The sequence below is a fragment of the Anguilla rostrata genome, chromosome 15, assembly GCF_018555375.3.
Source record: "Anguilla rostrata isolate EN2019 chromosome 15, ASM1855537v3, whole genome shotgun sequence".
Classification (NCBI taxonomy): Eukaryota; Metazoa; Chordata; class Actinopteri; order Anguilliformes; family Anguillidae; genus Anguilla; species Anguilla rostrata.
This window is the reverse complement of record NC_057947.1, coordinates 27944115-27969353: the sequence shown is the minus strand read 5'-3', so window position 1 is coordinate 27969353 and position 25239 is coordinate 27944115. Positions and strand designations below refer to the sequence as shown.

The window sequence follows — 25239 nt, the reverse complement described above, 5'->3', positions numbered from 1 at the left end:
CATTAGTGCATGATTTATATCTTGTACAAATTAATTTAAAAAAATCTAAATCAGTCAACTACTGGGCTCTGTACCAGCCCTGTGAGAAGAAAACAAATTATAATTCAGGTGCATCCAAAACTGTAAATATCTAAAGATCTACACCTGCACAATGTCAGAATAGCACCCACTAGTGGCAGAATGGTAAGTAGCCTAGTAGTGATGAATAGTTTTAGAAAGTATGTACACTACTGTGTATGACCAAAAGTATCTGGGCGCCCCTTGGTCTGGGGCTGTTTTTCATGGTTTGGGTTAGTACTCCTTAGATGGCTATTGCAGGACACTGCCAGATTCAATTAAATGCACTTAGCCAGTATAAAGGCATGTGCAATTCAATCAAACTTTAATGGCAATTAACAAACCAGCAGACATCCTGGCCCTCCAGGGCTGAAGTTTGATTGAGTCGTATAACCCATTTGCTGGTGTGAAATGAAGGCAGCACATCTGTAACCAGTTAAATAATGTCTGACTGTTGGCACTTGCTGGTGACATCCCAGCCAAAAGGAATATATTCTGATGATTCTGATGATCCTTTCTCCAGGTGACCTGCTACTCGTTCAACAGCAAGTGTAAGATCAGAGTGAAAACCAACACCTGCTACTGCTGTGACCTACATAGCTGTGAAAGGTGAGGGGGCAGGTAGACAGACAGACAGATGGAGTCTGAGACAGACAGACCTGGGGTTACACAGAAAAGGGCAGTCTACAGTTTGGGGATGTGCAATTGTTGCCACCGGTGATTATCACATTTGATGGTCAGTCTCATCGACGTTTGGTGTATATTAGAGAGACACACGATTCGTCATCGTTGACTATCGTAGTACCAGAGCCCATGGCCAAGACTTAAATTGCATTAAACTTTGACCCCGTCGCTGGTTCAGTTGTCATGACATTATGCTACATTCTCATCTCCTGTAAATCAGTTATCTTTAGCTTTATTGCGCAAATGACTCCACTTTGGCAATGCTTTCTATTATTTTTTGTGATTACGACATTATCGTTTTATGAGCGACAGCTTGCAGTAGAATGTTGGTGACAAAAATGTAGCGATATCCATCGGCCAATCATACATCGCCAAACTGTGAGCTGCCCTTAAGAGCCTGTGCATTAGTGCATGTGTGTATCTGAGTGAGGAGCGGTGTTGAGTCTCTTTCTCTCTCTCTGTGCACCCGCAGTCCGGACGACCACTCGCATTATTACGAGTACACGGGCGTGAACAGCTGCTCGGACGTGGTGCACCTCTACCGCCTCCTCTGGTCCTCAGTGGTACTGAACATCCTGGGCTTGCTGCTGGGCATCCTCACTGCAGCCGTATTGGGAGCGTTCAAAGACATCGTACGGACCTGCCGAGCACCTGCCCGCCTCCACAGACACCAGCCTGACCCCCACTCGTTACATTCAGGCATAGAGCAGACACTCTTATCCAGAGTAACTTAGCACGGCTTACCATTTTTACACACCCTCCATTTAAACAGCTGGGTATCTCCTGAAGCAATGCAGCTTAAGTACCTTTGTGTGCAATGGCAGTGCCCCCACCTGGCAGTCAAACCTTCAGCCTCTGTGTTACAAGCCCAGATCCCTGTCCATTATTACACACCTCCTACACAGACAGGTGCCCCACCTCTGACACGCATCCCACTCTTACCACACATACCCCATAGCCAGTGGGGTAAAATCCAGGTTCATACAGTTAAAGTTATCCCTATTGTTTTGTTCCAGTGGATGACAGTAAGTTTTGGGAGCCAGATGTTCAGTGAAATGAAAGACGCATCTTGACTGACCCCCGTGTTCTTTTCTGTGTGTGCAGAGCCCCGCCCCCCAGACATCGCCCAGCCTGGCTCCGCCTCCGCACATCCTGTACAATCCCACGCAGCATATGCTGACCTACGCTGGATTCTGCCCGTCCAATCAGGCACTGCCCGCGTACCCAAATTACCCGCTGCCCATGCAGGTACCCACTCCTTCCTTCCCGCTCCACCTGTTTACTCAGCCTTTTAAAGAGGTTTTTTTAGAATGTTTTTTTTTCAAAATTCTAAGTATCGCTTTCAATTACCAGCAGTGATTGTGACATCAGTGTCGGAATGTTCACTTCATGAACATTCTAGTCACATATATGTGGTCTTGCACTTTAAAGAGTTAACCCCCATACCATCCTGTCTCCATATGAAGGGCACCTGCCTCTCCAGGTGTCTGCCGCACGGGTAAACATTTGCAGTGAAGATGAGTAGAGGTGTACTGAGAATTTTCGTAGTGTTTGACATCCCTCAAGTTTTGGGTTAATGGGACACACACTGCAGGAATGTGCAGCCTAATAAAACAGCCGCTGGTACCAGACACATTTATTATTGCCAGCATCTCACAGATGTTGTTTCTGCTCTCAGCCTTTCTTCAAGAGTTATAGCATAAAGGCACTGTCTAATTCTCAGCCAAATTCTGCCTCTTTCCCCCAGCACCATGGCAACTACCAGCCCCCGCCTCCGGCAGCACCGCCCGCCCCCGAGGCACCAGCGTCCCCATCCGAAGAGAGCCAGGCCCCCTCGCAGGCCTCATCCAGCTACATGCTGACCCCAAACGCACCCGTGCTTTATGGGATGTCTTACGGCCCCTGTGAGAAGCCCCCGCCCTACGCTTGCTGAGTGATCAGAATCTTTGATCCCTCTCCAGTGACGTGCCCCCCCCCCTCCCCCCACCCCTGTGGTCTCGTGGAGTGGAACCATGCACGAGCAGTTGGTGTGGCCGGTTCCCTCCTGAAGAAACCAAATCACCTTGGTAACATCGATACAGGGCATTCACCTTATTTAACCCTTTGAAGAGTAGGGTTTTTCAAAATTCTAAGTCTGCGTTTCACTATCGCTTTCAATCACCAGTAGTGCTTGTTACATCAGCATTAGATTGGTCAGTTAAGGATGTTCTAATCACATATTAGACTATGTGACCCCTTATACCTTAAAGGGTTAAAAGCATGCCGTGCCCCTCTCTGACTTGACCTGTTGGTTACACTTCAGCCATTTCAGTTATATATAACATTTCCATACTTTTACCTTGCCAACAGGCGGCCGGGCCAACATTGGCCATCGACCAATTCATCAGTCATCAGTTTAATGTTCGTTTCGCCATCTATGCCATGGGGCTGCCACAGTGTACTTTATAGATGCGTCACGACATAGGGGCGACAGCTCAGGAGGTAAGACCGATTGTCTGGCAGTCGGAGGGTTGCCGGTTCAAACCCCGCCCTGGGCATGTCGAAGTGTCCTTGAGCAAGACACCTAACCCCTAACCCCTAACTGCTCTGGCAAATGAGAGGCATCAATTGTAAAGCGCTTTGGATAAAAGCGCTATATAAATGCAGTCCATTTACCATTTACCATCACAGAAAAAATATTTTGTGAATATAAAGCATGACTGGTTACAACCGCCCGTCACTGAAGCCACAGACACACAATGTTTTAGGCAAAGCCCTTAGAGGACAAATCTTTCGTAATCCCACTTTTCACAGTTATTTTTCAAATTTATTCAGGAACGTGGCCAACTTGCTGTACTCTGAAACCTGTGCTCAGTTTGGGAGAAAGAAGCTGCCTCTTCAGGTTTTTAAGTGTCCTGTGAGCTTCAGTCTCTCATACCACAGTTCCATGTCCTTCAGTCGATGCCAGACTTGTGTGTGGGTAAGACTATTAAACCGACAAAGGTGAAACTTAAAAATATCATTTAAGATTAGGCAGTGCTTTAGTCTGTAAAAATTTAGAACTTTAGAGTGAAATGTGTCTTAAACATCATCTTGAACTACAGTAGCATCTGCATATCATCTGAATGTAAAAAATAAGGAACCTTGCAACTGGTTAGAAATGGATTTTGAGTGAATCCTGTGTTTGCAATCACTTGGGACTCTTGTGTTCTGAGTTTTTGGTAATAGTGTGCTTGTGTGGAGTGCTTAAGTGCAGCGCAGGTATTTGGCTCTCATATGTGATCAGTCCCCCCCCCCATGTGTTCTGCTTTTAGTGTGCACTCATAGGCGCCCCCTGGTGGTGTACAGGTCCTGGTGAGTACTCCTACCATCAGGCTCTGCAGAAGAACTCAAATGAAACAAACACCTCCTATGGACCATGCAGTGCCTAATTATTAATGGGCAAAAAAATAAATAAATGACATGTGGTTTTTAATTTGCTTCAAAATGGAGAAAAAAAAGAAAAAAGTTTTCAATCACAAAACATTTTACAGCGCTTGTTTTCCAGTATTTTTCAACAGGTGTGTTATACATTGTGTTATACCATTTATAATGAAATCACTAGCAACTTATTGCATTTGAGTTATGGTGTTATGAGAACTTGAATGAATGAAGAACCTCTGGAGGTCTTTAACTCTGGGGTTCCACTGTACTATCATCTGATGAGCGGCTATTAAACTAGAGTTCCACTTGTCCCTATCTCAACCACCACCTTTATTTCATTTCAAGCAGGGTTCCACTTAACCATTATATTTAAAAAAACCACATCACCCAGCAAACAGTGCACTGGGAGACTGACCAAGACAAAATATAAAATGAAGGTTAAAATATACAAAACGAAAGTAAAAAAAAAAACAGCAATTCAAACATTCTGAAAGGACAGTTTTACACAAGATAAACCATGATCTTCAACATTATATCTATAAACTCAAATACTAGTAACAAACAAACAGGGGTAAAAACAAAAATAATATATTTTTGGAATACTGTTGTCTTAGTGTTGAATACTGTACTTTAAAAAAAGGTTTAATGCCAGGAGAAGTGGCCAGGATAATTCAAAAGGTAAGTTTTGCTAAAAAGCATTGTGTACTCAAGTATTTACATATACAGTATATTACAGCACACTCCCCTCAGTAGCCTGTGTGAAACAGCATAGGCTCTATGTCTCTAATATAAATACATACACCCCTGCACCTCAGTGTGAAGCGTGGTCCTGCTGTACCTGATGACATCACCTGCATAGCCGAAGGCAGTGAAGGAGGGGGGGCGGGCCACAGGAGTCTGAGGGGGCGGGGCTTAACCGGTCACCGTTTGTAGAGGACAGTGGTTGGGGAATCTATCAGAAGACAGTGTTTGGAGGAGAACAGCAGAGTTTTGGGGGTGTGTGGGTTTCGTCAGGGGAGACGGTTTTTTTTTCGAGGGCAGTGGCAGTTACAGGGCCGGGCCCACCAGGGGGCAGGATTGCGACCGGATGTCGCTGTGCTTGTGGAGCGCCTCGTCTAAGTCCAGTGCTCGGCCGTTGAGGGTGGCCTCCATACAGCCCGCGTAGAAGGCAGAGACTGGGGTGGACACCACAGGCACATCTGGAGGGAGGGGGAAGGGGGAAGATGGTTTGTCAAAGGTCAACCAAAATACACTTCCGGGCAACGTATGTAGTATCCGTGCTGACACGCTAACCACGGCGACACAGCTAGCCACAGTTTTCCCCTCGTGCTCTGCTCTGAATAGGGGTTCCAAGATCAGCTCAGGACAGCAGCGTGTGAAGGAAGCCATGACTGACCCCGTGTCAGTTCTCGTGGTCAGAACCTCCCTCCACCCGCAGCGGCAGCAGGTTTGGGCTCTAGACCCTGAGGGACGAGCCGGGCGCTGCCCTAACTCACTCACCTGGGAGACCTCCGAGGAAGATGCTGGTGGGGGAGGACAGGTCCGGGACAGCAGGCCCCTCCCCCTGCTCCGTCTGCCCCGCCTGCCCGTCCACCTCCAGCAGGGTCAGGTTACCGGCGATGGTCACGTTCACCAGGTGCGTCTCCAAGTCGCACAGGTAGGCGGGGAAGCTGGCCACCACCTCGCTGCCCGCCGAGACCAGGACGTACTGCAGGACGGCGGAGAGGGACGCCAGCGCACGCACGCGCACACGCATCGGAACATTGCGTCAGAATGGCAATCAAACAGAGTCGCACGCAAATGCACACAGACACACGCACTATAACACGCATCGCTATGACATCACAAAGCAGTGTACAAGCACACACATGTACCTGCGTACTAGAGCGGTGCTTCTTTAACTAGGGGTCAGGACCAAAAACGAATCCTGGGAGTGAATGAGGCGGGTCCACGCCAATGAGTCTGCTCGTACGTGTGTTTGAGGGGTCCTGAAAGCTACTACATTCCTTAATGGGGCCCAGATATAATAAGTATTTCTAATTTGGGTCCCACTGTTAACAAGTTTAACCTGTGTACTAGAGCATTTGATACGGAACAAGTGCTAGAGGATTAAAAGAACAGCATAGAACATGGTCCTCGAATGACAGTAAGAGAAAGATTTACTTGAGCTAGGTGATGTCTGCTATGCAGTCTTATGAAATCTCATTTTTAAATTGTCAAATACATTCATTCATTCATTCAACTACCCCCTGTATATAAACATGCCCTTCTAAAACTGCTTTTAACGGTTATTCAAGGTCCAAGGTGTGAGCATCTATCAATGGGCTCATTGACTGAAACAGTCTGACAGTTTCTCCAGGTGCTGAATAAGCAGCACTGCACATTACACGTTTTGAGAGAAAAGAGTGAATGTAGCTCTGCATGTTCCGAGAAACCCTGTGAGACTAGCTAAAATGGCGAATAGTGACACACTGCTGCAGTCTTGCTGAAGTTCAGTTTGTGGAACCCGTGAAATTTACCCTCGTATAGTCAAAATGGTTCCATCTCCGACAGACATGGTGTAATACGTAAATCAAGTTGTCACTTGTACTGTAGTTGGGAGTCAATTCAAATATTTCCTCTACAATTTGGGGAGGAAATGGTTTATGTCCCCACTTCACTTACTGAGTCATTACATTCATAATCACTGTCATTATCAGCGTTCAGTCACGCTTTCCATCGATTAAAAGAAAACATGGGAGCAATTTTCAGAAGCAGCAATGTAATAAAAACAAAATGGCAATCTCTCGTGCTAGAATCGGTATGTTCAGAGGCTTCTGCTTCCCTTTGAATGCTACCTCACTGATGCTTTCTTTTGTGACATCACAAGAACCCTTTCTGGCTGGCCCTGAACTAGCAGTTCAGCCTGTGTATCCTTTCAGCGCGTTCCTTGACAACCAGCCTACGCTTTCCGTTTTGACGCACATAGGCTGCATTCTTTCAAGTTATCTTTCAGTTTGTCATTTTTTCATTTTTAGAGAAAGTAAGAGAAGTTGCATTTATTTTTGCAAGCAGATGTCAAGTACAGACAGTTTATCATGCTGCAACTTGTGTCTTTTGGAAAGCCGAAGTAGAACACAAACAATATTCTAATTCTACTTTGACGATCAGTTAATTTATAAAACTATGTATAGCTACAAAACTATGCAAGAGTAACATGATTAAATAATTCAAATTAAAATTGGTGTAATCCCACTTCACTTTCAAAGGAAAATTTCCAAAAACCCCTGTACTCAAAACAGTTGTACTGTAGTGGTTTTAAAAAGGGCTGCTTTTTTGAGGCTATGGGAATCAATCACGCTTAAATGTGACGCACCCATGTCAAGTTCATGCTCAAAACCTTGCTGAAGTTGTATAAAGGCACTTCAACAGATTGGCACATTTGTATTTACTATGAGAAGTGGCATGGCAAGCTTTTATTGTGTAAGTTGCTGTGAACGGTATTCTCAAACTAGGCACAAACATTTCACACATCCTCTCAGACTTGTGATGCTTGTCATAATTACAGATATGCGCGTTTGGTATTTACAGACATTTATTTATGCTTGCACTTCGATAGATACGTCTGAACAAACAAAAAAAGCATCCATTAAACTAAACGTGGCCACATGCATGATTTAAAATAAGGGAATGTATCAATTTGTACTGTATTTGGCAAATATCTTATATTGTAAAAAAAACAAACATGCATACACGCATACACTCACATGCACATGTACACCTACACACACACACAAACACACACACACATAATGTCTGAAATCTCACCTCCTGCTGCAGTTTCTTCCCTGGATGGTATTGGGACAGGGAGACGGACAGAGGGACGCTGTCCTGACGGATTAGTGCAAACAGGACCCCAGTACAGGAGGCAGGACGCAGGCTCAACTGCAGACTGAACACCTGAGATTCACCTGCAGAGACAGACACATGCCTGAACACACGTATACACCACACACAGCACCTGAGATTCACCTGCAGAGACAGACACATGCCTGAACACACGTATACACCACACACAGCACCTGAGATTCACCTGCAGAGACAGACACATTCCTATACAAGCACACACATGCAAACAAACACATACATGCTTGCATGCACAAATACACACACACATGCACACGCACATGTACACACATGCGTGCGCACACACACACACACACTCACACACACACACATGCACACACACACACGCACACACACACTCACACACACACGCGCACACACACACACACGCACACGCACGCAGCGGTACACGCACTGTGGCTGAGGTTGAAGAGGGCGAATCCACTGCCAGGGTAGAAGGAGCCGCGGTCCTCCACGGAGAAGCACTGCATCTTCTCGTTGGATCGGATGGTCTCCTGAATGGAGGTGTCCTCTCCGGTCAGCCAGCGCCATTCCCGTAAACAGCCGTCCAGACGAGGGTTCAGCTGGGGGGGGGAGGGGGGGGGAGGACACAGCCACAGTAATCCAATGACCCAGTTTGCTGAATGACTCATCTCACACAAAGAACAGGAAAAATAACATTGTTCATTCAGAACAGAAAAACAACCTCAAAGATCACAAGGACCGTGACTAACACCACTCAGGCTAAGACACTAATAATGACCCAGCTCCCTCAGTGAACACAGGAATAATGACCCAGCACCCTCACAGAGCACAGGAATACTGACCCAGCTCCCTCACAGAGCACAGGAACAATGACCCCGCTCACTTACAGAGCATAAGAATAATGACACAGCTCACAGAGCACAGGAACAATGACCCCGCTCACTTACAGAGCATAAGAATAATGACACAGCTCACAGAGCACAGGAATACTGACCCAGCTCACACACAGCAGAGGAATAATTACCCATCTCCCTCACAGAACACTTGAATAATGACCCAGCACCCTTACAGAGCACAGGAATAATGAATCACTCGCTGAATGCAGTACAGAATGTGTTTGTGTGTGGGAATGAGAATGTGTGACGAAACGTGTATTTGAGAGAATGTGTGCATATGTGTTAATGTACAAAACGTGAGAGAATATTCACACGTGTGCCTGTGTATGTGTGAAATGATATGTTTGTGTGAGCAGCGGTCAGGAAGGAGGCTGAACCTCACCACCAAAGCAGAATAATGACTTCCTGCAACTCTTTCCTCTGGAAAAACTGCTTAATCTCCCAATGTAAGCATCGACTCCAGACTCTGTCATTATTCAGCTGGAATCATTACTGCAGGTTCTGCTACAGGTTCTAGATATTAATATAAGAGCAGTTACTAGCCAGCAGCCATGCTACCCTGTGCCTGTGTTGTGGGCGATGACTGAAGCAGAGCTTCAGGTTGGACTTGTTTAGCACCTGCATTAGAAACTTCCTGGGAAAAAAACAGACTTGTGCTGTCAGTGAACCAGCAGGGGGCAGTGTTCTCTCTGGACCGAACAGAAAGAACCAATACCTCAGCACACCTTGGGTCTGTAGGAGATGCTGTCCGCTGGATGAGAGGCTACACTCAGGTTACACTGACTCCCTATAGTCGTTGAAGTTCCCATGGAAATTTTTCAAACAAAGTAGTGCTTCCCTGGAGTCCTGGAAAAATTCTAATTTTCACTCACTCAATTAAGGCCATCTAATTATTCCCCGGTAGTACTGGCTAAGCAGTTCTCTCCCTCTCTACCTCTGAAGCTGCAGTGAGGTGACTGTTCTGGCACAACATGGAGACACGTGTTGGTGGTGGCTGAGGAGAGTCTCCCCTTCGCTGTAAAGCGTTTTGAGATCCTGAGATGAATGTGCAATTTAAGCACAGTGCGTTCCCAAGTAATGCTGTGACAGCAGTGACACTCACCTTGCTGAGCAGCCCCCCATCTCTGAAGGGGACCCCTCCGACGGTCAGGTTGAGCTCGTGCATGCCCCTCTTCAGCGTGAACAGGTCTCCGTTCACCGCGATCTTCATCACCGCCTCCCTGTCAATCTTAATGACGAGGCTCCGCCCCTGCTCCTCCACAGAGATCTGAAAGAAAAGCAAAAACATTAAAAAGCTGCACCGAAGTAGTGTGACTAAAATGAACGTTGTTTACTAAGTCAAGTTTTCAGAAAACCAAAATAAAAATACATTATTTAAATAGTGACAATGGAATTGGTGCAGAAGTAAAAAAAAAATACATATTACAAGAAAAAATTGCTTTCTTTGTGCGAGTAGACGTAACTATTGGCAACTATAATTCTGCAAAATTACTGCCATAACAACCCCATTTGAAATTCACAACAGATCTTGCATAAGACAGCATTACGTAAAAATACCTAGTAAATAATGGTGCTATAGACTGCAGGTCTTACACCTCACCCATCTGTATCTCAAACCACAGCTCCTGATCAGTGCAGCTGGAACAAATCTCAGTACTTCCAATCAGATTGTACAGCAACACTTCTATTTTCACAAAATATCAGTGTTCTTCCTTAATTGCTATATCTGCAACGTAAAGGGATTTTTCTGTTGTATTCTGTGGCAGGTCCTTTGTTCAGGGTGCTCTCATAGCATGAAGTTTGAGACTGGTGTTACTTTGCTGCTGTTGGGATAACCCCTTTGATGACCACAGCAAGCCGCTGGGCTTCTCACCCGGTGCCACTGGCCGTCGTTGACCTCTGGTCCACTGCTGGTCACCCGGCTCACCGGGCCGTACTTCAGCTGCAGCTCCAGCTTCCCATGATGCATTGCCAGCACGATCCAAGAGCTGTTCAGGTGGCCCCCGGCAAAAAAGATGACCCCTTCCGGGTCAAAGGTCCTGAGGTCAAACTCCGCAGTGAAGCTGAGGGAGAGGACAGAGTCATGGAGGGGACGCCAGGCACAGTCAGGAATGCCTCGCTTCAGAAAAGAAACGAGTCTCTCATTAACGCTTGCATCTGCAGAGCTGCAGCCATTGGCTCAATTCTAAATGATATGTTAAAAGAAAGCACAAAAAAATGCTAGAGGAAAACTCCTGGAGAAGTGATTCTTTTACTCTCTTTCTTAATAATTTTTGATCACTACAATTTCGGATGATGGCCCAGTCGTGGGGACCGTCTCCGCCCCCTCACCCGGTTTGGACTTTCCTGCGGAAGCGCAGGCGGACGACGGGGACGCCGCTGAACATGCGGCCCAGGTAGAGCGAGTGCGAGTTCCTCTTCATGTTCAGAGCCTGGCTGGGCTCTATGGGCTGTGGGGTCAGAGACAGAGACAGGGGAAAGAGAGTCAGAGTGGCCCCGCCCACACAGGTGGGGTTTGCTACCCACTCAGGGCTCAGTTCAATGAAAGGGTGTGCTGTGATCTTTGGGTGAACAGTACATGCAGGACGCATTGTAGCATGTTTAAGGGACAGTGAGTTTGCAGCATATTTAAATCCTGTGAGTAAGATGGAGATTGTGGCTCTGGGCACAGCAAGGTGTAGCATGGTTTGGGCTGTTGGTTACAGTAAACAGTATGGTTTGGGTTTTGGAGTACAGCATGGTTTGGGGTTTGGGTGGATGGGTACAGAATGGTTTGGGGTTTGGGCTGTGGGGTACAGAATGGTTTAGGTTTGGGGTACAGAATGGTCTGAGGTTTGGGTTTTGGGGTACAGCATGGTCTGAGGTTTGGGTTTTGGGGTACAGAATGGTCTGAGGTTTGGGTTTTGGGGTACAGAATGGTCTGAGGTTTGGGTTTTGGGGTACAGCATGGTTTGTGTTTGGGTTTTGGGGTACAGAATGGTCTGAGGTTTAGGTTTGGGGTACAGAATGGTCTGAGGTTTGGGTTTTGGGGTACAGCATGGTTTGTGTTTGGGTTTGGGTACAGAATGGTCTGAGGTTTAGGTTGGTACAGATGGTCTGAGGTTTGGGTTTTGGGGTACAGCATGGTTTGTGTTTGGGTTTTGGGGTGTCCCGTTACCTCACAGCTCCTATAGTCGGGCGCCAGCTTCATGCCCCTCCTCCCGTCACAGAAGCAGCGGAAGCTTCCAGGTGTGTTCACACACTCCTCAGCACACACCTGCGCCTCACACTCGTCCACATCTGCAGGGACGGGGTTAAAAAAAAAAACACAGCCGTTTTCAGCCTTCAGGGGGACCAATCACAGAGCACATCAACACAAAGTGCCTGAAGGGCCAAGCTGAGGGAGGCTAACGGTCGGGGTGGACGCTGGGTTCATACGCAGCGATGATCTATGTGAAACGCCTGCCCGGTCTGTAGCACCAGAGGATTAGCCGCGCGGGCTGGAGGTACAGCTGCGGAAATGTGAATTCCTCCGAGTGAGAAAATCCCCATTGGGCTCCAGCATTCCTGCCTGCTCCAGAAAAACACGCAGGCACTAACTTGTTACACAAATAAAATATTTGGACGGCTGAGTCCTCTGATGCACTATCCTTTTGCAGGACGATGCACTTTAGAAATCTGACTCTGTGTGTGCGTGTGCGCGCCTTTTTGTGTGTGTGTGTGTGTGTGTGTGTGCGTGTGTGTGTGTGTGTGTGTGTGTGTGCATGTGTGTGTGTATGTGTGTATGAGTGTGTGTGTATGTGTGGTGTGTGTGCATGTGTGTGTGTGTGTGCGTGAATGTGTATGTATGTATGTGTGTGTGTGCGCGTGTGTGTGTGTGTGTGTATGTGTGTGTGTGTTTGTGTGTGTGTGCGTGTATGTGTGTGTGTGCATGTGTGTTTGTGTGTGTGTGTGTGTGTGCATGTGTGTGAGTGTGTGTATGTGTGTGTGTGCATGTGTGTGTGTTTGTGTGTGTGTATGTGTGTGTGTGCATGTGTGTGTGTGTTTGTGTGTGTGTGTGTGTGGTGTGTGTGTGTTTGTGTGTGTGTGTGTGTGTGCGTGTGTGTGCGTGTGTGTGTGCATGGGTGTGCATGTGTGTGTGTTTGTGAGTGTGTATGTGTGTGTGTGTGTGTGTGTGTGCGTGTTGTGTGTGTGCGTGTGTGTGGGCTTACCCAGACAGGACTTGGACACGTTGTCGTACACGTATCCCTCGTCGCACACACACTGGTAGGAGCCCACGAGGTTCACGCACCGCGCCGTTCCACACACTCCCGGGACTGCCACACACTCGTCAACATCTGGAACACACACACAAGTCCTAAATCCCAGCACCATCCGGGGCCCTCCAGTAATGACACTATCCCAAGCATCCCAACCATGCACCCCTTCAAAAATCTTAACCCAGACATTTACCCTTGCAGGGCATTCATTCCTGAGCTGTAAGAATGAACATTTAAAAACATGCTGTGTAACTTGCTCCAGGTCAAAGTGTCAGCTAAGTAAATAATGCAATGTAAGCCAGGCCTTCCACTACATCTGTGTATCTAAAAGAAGCACCTTGGCTTGAGCATACATGGGCTTTTATAGACTGATCTGTGTATGAGAGGGGTTTGGGCAGCGGGGAAGGTGACGTGTGAGTCTTACCTGTACACGCGTGACGGTGAAAGAGCTCGTATCCAGGCCGACAGAAACAGCGGTAGCTGCCCACCGTGTTGTTGCACTCATGCTCGCAGCCGCCATTGTTCTTGTCGCACTCGTTTATATCTGCCAATCAGAGAACCGCACACGAGTCGTGACGTAACAAACCAATCCAGCTCGGGCTCATGTGAGTGACACTGTTGAGCTGTGAAACCCGGGCTGACAGAAGCAAGCAAATATGGGTGTGCTATCTAAGTTTGTTTTGGTTGGAGCATTAATCAGTACAGCCATTTATAAAACCTTCAGAAAGAGGCCATGCTGTGGGATGAAACAATATTGACACTGCTCCTTAAAAATACTGAAAATTAGGGCATTTATTTATGGGCAGAGGAGATAAGCATCTGTCTTAAAATATTACCCTTGACTGTCATAGCATTCATTCTGTGGGATAATAGAAATATCCATACGATCGAATTTGATAAAATTATTTTTTATAGATTTAAACAAAATTTGTCATTATGAGATTGAATTATGATGAATTACTGTCTTGTTTTCCGTGGTTTAGCAGAGCAGAAATCTGTGCTGTCTTTGACACACTCACATAGGGTGACTTTGATAATGCTATAGGCTGAGTCACCGTGGAAACGCTGGCTGGATTCAGACCCAGCCCCGCCGTAAATGCAGAAAACTCACACACACTGCAGAGCTGTCTCATCACTGAGCATGCTCGGTCGGCACAGCCTGAGTCACCGCAGAGCTCAGTCTTCCTCACGAGCTCCTCTGCTTTACAGACGCACGCAACGTCCCGCGTTTTGTGCAGTCACGGTGACGTCAAGCGGCGGCGTTCGATGACGCCACAGCAAGGTCACCCTAGAGCCGACTCCGCAATAATCACGCCGTGCGTGTAAAAATCTTTCACTTCTTCTCCGTCCCCCTTCCTTACAATAACTTTCACATCACACTGTCAAATATCTTTAGATTGTCTGAGACTGTCTTGGGATATAAAGGTTCAAGAACTCCGGCTGACCTTTTCCCAGTCTGCTAACAGCTTCCCGGATGGCAAGGATGTTGTACAATTTGAGTTATGTTTGCTATGACATGTCTTTCTGGCAGGAATGTGGCCTGAAGTGCATCAAGCCAGTCACGGGCTGGGGCGCTGGGTGGCTCAGCCAGGTAAAGCACTGTTTCAGTTTCAGATCTCCAATCCGGACCACACCTGTGTCCACTGCAGCCTGCAGTAGGGAGGGCGTGGGCGGGGAGCGATCCGACCTGGTGGAATGTCTGCGCCTCCCCGCGGCACAAGCTACGCCTGAAGCGGCCTTCTCCAGACAGGCGCGACAATATTACTCAGTATTGCTCAGGTGAGCACTGTGACTGGTACCTCTAGGGGTTAAACGTGTGACAGTATTGCTCAGGTGAGCACTGTGACTGGTACCTCTGGGGGTTAAACATGTGACAGTATTGCTCAGGTGAGCACTGTGACTGGTACCTCTAGGGGTTAAACATGTGACAGTATTAGAAGAGCACTGTGACTGGTACCTCTGGGGGTTAAGGGTGTGACAGTATTAAAGAGCACTGTGACTGGTACCTCTGGGGGTTAAAGGTGTGACAGTATTAAAGAGCACTGTGACTGGGTCCTCTGGCGGTTAAACGTGTGACAGTATTGCTCAGGTGAGCACTGTGACTGGTACCGCTGGCGGTTAAGGGTGTGACAGTATTAAAGAGCACTGTGACTGGTACCTCTGGGGGTTAAACGTGTGACAGTATTACTCAGGTGAGCACTGTGACTGGTACCTCTGGGGGTTAAACGTGTGACAGTATTGCTCAGGTGAGCACTGTGACTGGTACCTCTGGCGGTTTAAGGTGTGACAGTATTAAAGAGCACTGTGACTGGTTTGTCTGGCGGTTAAAGGTGTGACAGTATTAAAGAGCACTGTGACTGGGTCCTCTAGGGGTTAAACGTGTGACAGTATTGCTCAGGTGAGCACTGTGACTGGTACCGCTGGCGGTTAAGGGTGTGACAGTATTAAAGAGCACTGTGACTGGTACCTCTGGGGGTTAAACGTGTGACAGTATTACTCAGGTGAGCACTGTGACTGGTACCGCTGGCGGTTAAGGGTGTGACAGTATTAAAGAGCACTGTGACTGGTACCTCTGGGGGTTAAACGTGTGACAGTATTACTCAGGTGAGCACTGTGACTGGTACCTCTGGGTGTTAAACGTGTGACAGTATTGCTCAGGTGAGCACTGTGACTGGTACCTCTGGCGGTTTAAGGTGTGACAGTATTAAAGAGCACTGTGACTGGTTTGTCTGGCGGTTAAAGGTGTGACAGTATTAAAGAGCACTGTGACTGGTACCTCTAGGGGTTAAACGTGTGACAGTATTAAAGAGCACTGTGACTGGTACCTCTGGCGGTTAAACGTGTGACAGTATTGCTCAGGTGAGCACTGTGACTGGTACCTCTGGCGGTTTAAGGTGTGACAGTATTAAAGAGCACTGTGACTGGTACCTCTGGCGGTTAAACGTGTGACAGTATTGCTCAGGTGAGCACTGTGACTGGTACCTCTGGCGGTTAAAGGTGTGACAGTATTAAAGAGCACTGTGACTGGTACCTCTAGGGGTTAAACGTGTGACAGTATTAAAGAGCACTGTGACTGGTACCTCTGGCGGTTAAACGTGTGACAGTATTGCTCAGGTGAGCACTGTGACTGGTACCTCTGGCGGTTTAAGGTGTGACAGTATTAAAGAGCACTGTGACTGGTACCGCTGGCGGTTTAAGGTGTGACAGTATTAAAGAGCACTGTGACTGGTTTGTCTGGCGGTTAAGGGCGTGACCGTACCTTTCTCACACTTGACGCCGCTCCAGCCCGTGAAACAGTGGCACAGGAAGTCGCCCTTTTTGTCCTCGCAGCGCACCATGCCCCTGGGGTTGCAGGGCGAAGGGGAGCACTGGTCCGGGATGTCTAGGACAGAGGAACAGAGGGGTTAGGGCGATGCACCCCCATTCCTACAGAACGAACTGTCCTTCCATTCCTCCCCTTATCACAAGCTTCCTACTTTATACATAATTCATTTAAATGTAAGTCACGACATATTTCGCTCAACACTTTGATTGCAGTCTTTTTCTCATCATGTGGCACAATCATTCCAGTGCGCTACGCTAACATTTCTTTCCAAGGTGTTCCTAGGTTGACAAATTTAGGAGCACACCAATGCATACCAATTAGCAGATGTGCTCCTAAATCATTTTCACTGTTAGCAGACATCAATTTTCAGGAGCAAATGCTCACAAAATGGGAACACTGTAGAGCCCTACATTCGGTAACTCCGTGTCCTTCACAGACAGCGATGTCTGCTGAAGCTATGCTTCACAGTTAAAGGTCTCTATGAAGCTGAGGTCATCTTTCACAGTGAAAGGTCTCTATGAAGCTGAAATAGTCTTTCACAGTGAAAGGTCTCTGTGTGAACCTGAGGTAGTCTTTCACAGTGAAAGGTCTCTGTGTGGTGCTGAGGTAGTCTTTCACAGTTAACAGTCTCTGTATGGTGATGAGGGTTACCCGTCACAGTCAGCGTTCTCTGTACAATGCCGAGGGTGGGCTGTCTATTTAACAGTCTCGGCATTGCAGTCACGGTGGTCCTTCACATGTAACAGTCTTGGTGGTCTGGCAGCGCTCGCGGTGGTCTTTCACACTCTCCCGTCTGTGTGACATTGACACGCGAGACGCTTTCCACTCGCTGCACCGCTCTACGCAAACCTCCGGTTCGACCGTGCGCAGCGACTGTTCTGCACACACTGTTACATTTTTAGTGTTTCCTAACTGGGCAAGCCTGGACATGCTGGGGAGAAGCTCTTTGGAACCAGAGACAGGGGAGGGAAGGGGGGGGAGGTAAAGGGAGGGGGGGGCATGGGGAAGGAAGAGAGAGAGAGCAAACAAACGGGGAGAAGCAGAGGATAAAGTGACACATTAATAAGAATGGTGGGGGGAGGGGGGGGGGGCAGGGGGCTATTTGAGAGTCCCTCGATAGTGATCAGGTAGACGGGCTCATGCAGCAGCTTGTCTGGAATCCGGAATGTTCTGCAGCCCGAGCTGCTCCCACGTACGGCCCCCTGTCTCGCTGGGGTTTGGATCAGGTTGGACCTCCTTTCGGTTACGTGAGTCACGCGCTTTACAGGAAAGTGTGTGAATTCAGCGCACGACCGTACAAACAGAGAGGCCGGGTGTGTGATCACATTAGAGCTGGCACATGAACGGCTCGTGGCTTGGCGTGAGCAGGAAGAGGCGTGTTTTAGACAGGGACGAGAGGCCTCCAATGCCAGTACATCCGCCCCCCCCCCCCCCTCCCTCCCCTCCCCCCCTCCCCACCCCCGCCAAACAGAAAAAGCTGACTCCTGGAGTTTATCCAAGGCAGGGGGCATTTTAACACAAGGAACCGAGACATACTGTAGATGCTCTATTTCTCACCCAACTCCTGTTCTTGCTCTCTCTCTTTCTTCCTCTCTCGCTCGCTCTTTCTGTCTCTTTCTCCCCCCCCCGTCTCTCTCTCTCCCCCCCCTCTTTCTCAGGACCTCTCACACCCTGTACTCCTCCGCCATGCCAGGTCCAGGCTAACTGGTCCACAGAGGCCTTCGCTCTGTTTTCCACTGCTCTGTTTCTGCTCAGCAGTGCCGGGAACCGTCAGTAAAACTGGCCCCAACCGATCTCCCATCAGTCTCCGGTCTCCTCCACCAATCCGCAGGGCCGCTCTCAAATCCTGGGGGCCACGCAATTCTGTCAACGCGGCGCCCCAGTTACGGCTACCAGGCATAAGTTCCTGCGTGTGAGACTTCGCTTGGGAGACACGCCAATGCTAAAGCTACTGAGGAAAAACATAGGCCCCTTCCATATTTAGTGTCCACATTCTATGAATAAGTAGCTAGCGCTGTACCTTAAAGTCTGCACATCCAAATGAGCCTTTCTTCACATTTTCTTTTGTGCATGTCACTGATAGTTAATATGAGCGACAGGTTGAATTATCATAAAGCAAACTTTGCATTTAAATAAAAAGGAAAGGCTGATATACTGTATATAAGATGCACAACTCTTAACACCCATTAAAACACAAGGGCTAGATAGCAGTAGCAAGTGGCAGGCTAACAGGGGTCAAGCTTGTCTGTGTTCAGTTCTGAAGTCACAGAGTAAGATCCTGTGCTTCTCTGCAGAGGGGAGGTGCACTGCAGTGCTGATCAGTGGGGAACAGTGCTCTCCCTACACCGCTATTAATAAACCCACGAGCCAACTCACTGCAGAGGAAACAGCACAGGAAGAGACGGAGGGGACCAGGAAGTGAAAGAAAGACAGGGAGGAGAAGGGGAGGGGCGAGAGGGACTGAAAATGGGACAAGAGTAGAGAGAGAGAGAGAGCGAGAGGGAGGGAAGACACTCACTGTGAACACATGTGATCAGGTCTTGTCTCTTCTTCTCGGAGTCTCCAAACTGCGCCACGCATGCTGGCACCAGGAAGAGAATAAGAGGGCGGGGAAACCCCCTGTCAACCAATCATAGCCTTAAACCCCCCAACGCTGCACCAGCTGAGGCTCCCCTGAAGCTCTCTGAGACTCACTGAACACACGTAGACTGCGGATATACTGTGTTCACTGCAGAATGTGTCAAGATAAAAAGCGCAAATGCATACTCACCTAAATACTTAGGATAAAAGTATTCCTGCAGGGAAGAAAAGAAAAGAATGAAGAAAACAGTTAAAATCCATGGCACTGACTGACATCTATGGTAGTGTGACCCTCATTTGCACAACGCTGACATCAGTGGTAGTGAATCACTCTAATACCAAAAAACATATTACTCATTCAAACACTGCACTGCAGTGAGCGCCAGTCTTTGCTACCATTGGTTAATGTACCGGGGATACTGCAGTCTGTTTGTGCATCAATAGGAGAAGAGAACTACAGGCATAAGTAAAACTGAGCATTATGGAAAAAGGGTTTATGCACAGAGAAACTGACAGGAATTGCAAATGCTTGTAATTGCCATAGCGATCAAGGGCTTGTGGGAAAGGAGGTACTAGATGAGGGTCAGAGAAGGGAAATGCATTTAATGAGTGTGTCTGAGGTCAATTGAGTGAAGGTTTGCTAAAGGGTAAGTAAATTTAACCAGGGTGAGCAAGAGAATTGAAGTCAAATTAATTAGGGTTTTCTGGAAGCGACATGAATAAGCGAACGTTAGAATGGGGGCAGAAATAATGAGGATGTCTTAGAAAGGCTGTGAGGAGTGGAACAAGCACCGCCAACCAGAACGGTTCGGCAAACAAGGAGCCTTTTCCTCTCCTCAGTTTTTCCACAAAACCCTCTCACACGCTCAGCGAAAGGCTCTGCCTGGGAGTGAATCCACAGCGAGTCCGCTCGCTTTAAAAGTGCTGCTTTCAAAGCACGCTCACTTTAACCCCTGAAGGCGTGACATCACAAATACGTGATTAGAATGTTCACACATTCTAACGCTGATGTCACAATCACTACTGGTAACTGAAAGCAGAGGAGTTCTAGAACACTGACTTGGAATTCTAAAAAAATAATAATAATAATAAAAAAACATTCCAAAAAACCTACTATTCAATAGGATTTAAAGGCTGTGTTCTACTGCTGCTAGCTCTGCAGGGAGCTTGGCTAGTACTGAAGGACAGCGCTGGGCCGAGGCTTTTCGGTGCGTTCAGTCCTGCTGGCTGATGCCAGCTGGAGGGCTGCCCTATGTGCCCCAGTCGTGACCTCTCCAATAAAACAGCCGCAATAAATTCCCACAATGTCCTCCCACCATCGAGTCAGACAAAGAAACGTCACAATGGGAGAGCGGCCTGTTTACGATGAAAAGCAAGGTACCAGCAGGACAGTGGGTGACTGCCTGAGCCAATAGGAGCTCAGTCTTCATAATACATGACCTTACATTTTGCCATTCAGCAGGGTGACTGGATATTTTACTGAATCAATTCACATTAAGTACCGGAAACCACAACCTTTGAGTAACAAGCCCAATTCCCCAACCATTATACCTGCTGCCCCATTATAACACATTATCATACAATGCACAGATAATAAATTCCCAACCATAGAAAGAAGCCGTTGCTCTACTCATGATTCGACTGTTGCCAAGAGACAAAGATCAAAGGCATCAATACTGCCTGGTTTTGTACAGCAGTATTTATACATGGATCAAGGTTCTGCCTATCCTTTGTCCCCAGGCACATGACAAATCAAAGTGCTGACCCATCAGCATAGAGCAGACTCAAATCTCAGTGTGGGAGAGAGACAGAGGGTATGTGTGTCGGCGGGGGTGGGGTGGGGGGGTTGTGAGGGTGTGTATGGTGTGTGTGTGTGTGTGTGTGGGGCGCGGGGGTATTCGGGTGTGTGTGCATGTGTGTGGTGTGTGTGTGTGTATATGGTGTGTGTGTGGGGGGGGGGTGGTTCTAAGGGTGTGTGTATTGTGTGTGTATGCTTGTGGGGCGGGGGGGTTATGAGAGTGTGTGCCTTCTACACACACAGAAGATACACCTCGTTCTTTCCGCAGATACGTAGGAGTAGCACAGCGTCAGTAGGAAACGTTATGCCCTAAGCTCTGTCCCATTTCTGCAACAGTAACTGAAGAGCGTAGCTGCGTCCCTGCATGGCAGCCGAAAGCTTAAGGATCTGTTTTAACATCGCCGTCTTACTGCATCACTGTCACTTATTAATGTCTTAAGTGTGCTTGTGTATCCATATTGGTGCATGCTAACTACGTCTGCTTTGAAGAAGAGACGCCAATATCTGTGGGGCTCTCTGCTGGATCGATAAAGGATAAATAAAATAAACTATATCAGAGACAGAGAAAAAGGAGTTTAACACATCAAGGGTCATGCACAGGGGTTGACATAAGTGGTACCCAAGTAGGCATGCACGGCAAAAAGATTAAAATGCCCTCCAATTTTAAGTCAGAACGAATAGTGCACCCAAAAATAGACGCATACCTAAAAATAGATGCAATAAAATTGTCAGGCATTTTAATCTTCTGCCATGCACTCCTCCTTGCCAACCATTTATGTCAACAAGTCAAGGCCTGGTCATGCATCTTATGAACAGTAAACCCTCCATAATAAGAGAGGCAATGAAGGCCCCAGAGGTACAATAAGAGAGGGTACAGTGAACTGTGGGCATTACTGGGGAGTGCTGAACCACAATATTTACTCTCCTCCCTAATGTGCCCTTTCTCACTACTGACCCTCTACTGAAGACAAGGCTGAGCCACGATCCAGGCAGCCTGCAATGTGTACTGGACTGCTGCAACACAGAGTTCCCTATGAAATATTCCTGTCTGTATATCTTCCAAAATCTTCCCTTTAAGCTGTCAATTTATCCATGACATCAGCAATTTACTGGAATGTGGGAAAACACAACTTTCCCTCTGCAGTGTCAGCAGATTAGTCATCTAGTAGCAACTCTTCCCTCTGCAGTGTCTGCAGGCTGCAGCAACTCTTCCTCTGCAGTGTCTGCAGCCTGCAGCAACTCTTCCTCTGCAGTGTCTGCAGCAACTTTTCCTCTGCAGTGTCTGCAGGCTGCAGCAACTTTTCCTCTGCAGTGTCTCCACGGTGGCAGCAACTTTCCCCTCTGCAGTGCCTGCTGGTTGCCGAGCTACGAGCAACTTCTTCTGCAGTGACTGCAGACTCCTCTGCCCTGCAGTCAGATGTGAGCTAATGCAATTAATAATTCCTGAGTGTCGAACAGAATCAAACTCCAACAAAACGAGAGGCGATTCCGGCTTGCCAGCCAGACCAGGGCCTTTTTCCCTGGATAACCTGACTTCTCTCAGGCCCAGTATTCCAGAGATAAGAATCTGAATCGGAAAACTGAGACAGAGAGCCGCCACAAAGAGACCCACAATGCACTGCAGTGCAGGAGAGTGTGGAGCGGCTAACCTCACCTTCCTCATCGCATCAAATAAATGTGACCACAACCTGACCACACACAGTGTGTGCAGTGGCCTGCCTCACCCCATAAAGCTCTCACTTTCTCTGGCTCTCTCTCTCTCTCTCACACAAACACACACACGGCAGGACACTGGGGCTGACCTTACATTCGCATGGGTTTACACGCAGGCATCAGATTTAACAGAAGCTGAGTGGAATTTATCTGTGATTAAAAGCACATTCCAATCCCCTCAGTCACTGCCATGGCGCGGGCGGCTCCACTCCAATCATCCTCTTACCATAAGCGGCCGCGGCGAACACACACTCAAAACGAACACGGAAGACAGGCATTCGCATAATCAGGCGTCACAGATTCCCCCGGGGGGTCGCCATGGCGTGCTGGACACAGCCTTCTACGGCGGGGATTTGAGCCAGCACGAATCCCGGCAGCATCGAGGCAAGCGCTTCGATGACAGAGCCCACGGGCTCTTTGGTCTGCGGACACCGGAACGCGGGTTCGGAAGGGTGAAGGGCAGAAGGGTGAGAGGGGGGCGGGGAGGGGTGAGTGAGAGATCGGCCAGGTGTTTGGGTGACACAGCGAATCTCTGGGCCCGTCCCAGCTTCCGTGCCTCGTGAGGATGAGATGACAGTTTCACGGAGCAGCGGAACCTGCTAAGGTCACCCTGTCCATTCTGCGTATCACCGTAGTCAGGGCAGTAGCCAACGCATCGTTTTCCACCAACAGCACTGAAACATGACACAAACTAAGACACTGCATTTGCACCCACAGCACATACACTGACACACAAATGCTGCATTCCCCTGCATGCAAAACTCTTTGGAACATTCCATACGTACCAACATATGACACTGACACAGCACATTTATCTCAGAACTGTAAATATGAATATATGCGCACCAGGTGCTTCTAATGGTCAGTTCGAATTCTTCAATATCGGTGAAATTATTTGAGTCCGGCGTCCACCGCAGAAACTGAAGTTCATAGTCAGCACAGAAGTACCTCTACTCCCACTGTTCAATCTGTACTCAGTCACTATCTCGGACTCTTTCTCTCTCGCAAACAGACACCCCCCCACACCCCCCTACTCAGACACACACACGCACACACACACACACAGCAGTTTGATTTTACACCAATGACCTCCGGGACAGCTGCAGAGGAAGTTCAGGCAGAGAGGCTCAGGTTTAAGGGAAGGCGCACAAATCAACATCAGTTGCACAATCATTCTGCACAGCCTTTTTACGAAAACACAAGCTGGCCCGCGTATCGTGCGAGAACGAGAGCTGCAGATGTGTGGTCTCGTGGCTCTGTAATTAGAAACAGCCATGCTCCTTATCGGAAACATGCTGTTTAATGTATACAAATGTCTTTTATCTGCACATGCAAGAACAATGGCCTCGCTTAATGCAGTTGCTCCCCTGTGTAATGAATTTACTAGGGCATAAGAACGAGACGGGGCGGGATCATTAAATCTCCATGACAGACATCAGTTCGCGCAGAAGGTCACTGAGCGGGAATCACAGCAGGCAATGCCAATAAAAGACCGATGTAACAGCGCACACATAAGCCTCAAAGAGACAATGTTGATCATTAGGGCTGCAGCTAGAAGCTATGTTGAGTGTGATGCCACTCGTCCGATTTATTAGAGTGGACAGATTTAATACAGCACATAATTATTAGCCAGCTTGTAGCAGGAGGGTCAGTAGTCATGTCAAGGATGTACTCACGGTTTCGGGGTCGTTCTCAAACACTTCCCTAGCTTCCTCTTTTGAACATCTCTCTTCAACACATTCTCGCTCCAAATGCCCTTGTTTCGTTTCTTCAAAAACTTGATAGCCTCGCTTGTGTATCTTCAAGAACCGATTAGCCTCTTTCCGAGACAACGAGACTACGAAATAAACACACAAAAGCAATCTGAGAGGAGTGGGAGTAACGTTATACTAGCGAGGTCGCTGTTTCTTTTCAGTTCTTTATTTCCATACTCACCGTCCTCACTTATGCGGGGATGAAAAACGAACTAGGCTTTTTTTTTTGCATTCCGGGAAAATGTGATTTTGGGTGAATGAGAACCAGTGCATTGCAATGATTAGCTTTCTCGCTCGTCTTCATTTATTAACTGAGCAAGCTAACTATTAGCCAGCAATCGAGCTAACAATGTATAGCACCATTGATGCTCTAAACACATAGGAAACTAAACCTAATCAAGAAAACTAACATTTAATAACTTGTACATACTCTGAGATGAGCAGGAGACCAGGAGCAGGAGCAGCACCAACAAAGATCCCGACACAAACCGAGGCTGGGGCAGCGGCATGTTTATTCCTGCGCCAGATCAGGAAAGTTTTCCTCTTTCAGCTGAACGTAGCAGCCAAATCGTAGTCGTAGAGACAGTGAGAACATTCACTACCCAGCGGGGGTGTATTCCGCTACATTCAGCTCCAGCGCTTTTTTCAGACTAACAGGCTAACCAGCTACATCCCACAACAAACACTGCGGCACCGTCCCCTCCTAGTTTCCCCTCATCTTTCTCGCGTGCGAGGAGATTACCCAGCACAATGCGGGCTTCAAAGCGAGGTGAGTTTGCAGCCAGGTGAAGAATAAACTCAGCCCATAGACGCCACAGACATATTCATCCAGTCTGGATTATTTTTCCCCTTCGGAAAAATGACGTTAAGTAAGGTGACATAGCCTATTGCATCCAGTGTGACTGTACTTTGTGGCACCGCC

General features: G+C 47.8%; 2 protein-coding genes across 2 annotated transcripts in view; one reads left to right on the top strand and one right to left on the bottom strand.

The window, feature by feature from the left end:
* The window catches only part of LOC135240884 (transmembrane protein 255B), a 15813-nt gene extending 11349 nt beyond the window's left edge, over window positions 1-4464 (top strand). The window contains exons 6-9 of the mRNA XM_064310916.1: window positions 581-666; window positions 1214-1373; window positions 1846-1989; window positions 2489-4464. Coding sequence (XP_064166986.1) covers window positions 581-666; window positions 1214-1373; window positions 1846-1989; window positions 2489-2674 — 576 coding nt within the window. The 3' untranslated portion in view covers window positions 2675-4464. The remainder of the gene's footprint in view (window positions 1-580; window positions 667-1213; window positions 1374-1845; window positions 1990-2488) is intronic.
* gas6 (growth arrest-specific 6) lies at window positions 4175-25239 on the bottom strand. Its single transcript, XM_064310905.1, has 15 exons — window positions 24748-25239; window positions 24240-24400; window positions 19243-19267; window positions 18991-19053; window positions 16407-16529; window positions 13572-13691; window positions 13100-13225; window positions 12067-12188; window positions 11241-11359; window positions 10783-10972; window positions 10012-10176; window positions 8444-8612; window positions 7951-8093; window positions 5644-5851; window positions 4175-5342 (listed from the first exon to the last, which is right to left on the bottom strand). Exons 1-15 carry the CDS (start codon window positions 24824-24826, stop codon window positions 5191-5193), a joined length of 1965 nt encoding a protein of 654 aa, XP_064166975.1. The 5' UTR covers window positions 24827-25239; the 3' UTR covers window positions 4175-5190.

Excerpts from the sequence above, each read along its gene's own strand:
- gas6 (XM_064310905.1), bottom strand. The coding sequence starts at position 24,826 with ATGCCGCTGCCCCAGCCTCGGTTTGTGTCGGGATCTTTGTTGGTGCTG. Across the intron at positions 5,852-7,950 it reads GGAAGAAACTGCAGCAGGAG|TACGTCCTGGTCTCGGCGGG; the intron begins GTGAGATTTCAG and ends GCCGTCCTGCAG. Across the intron at positions 5,343-5,643 it reads CTTCCTCGGAGGTCTCCCAG|ATGTGCCTGTGGTGTCCACC; the intron begins GTGAGTGAGTTA and ends CCCTCCCTCCAG.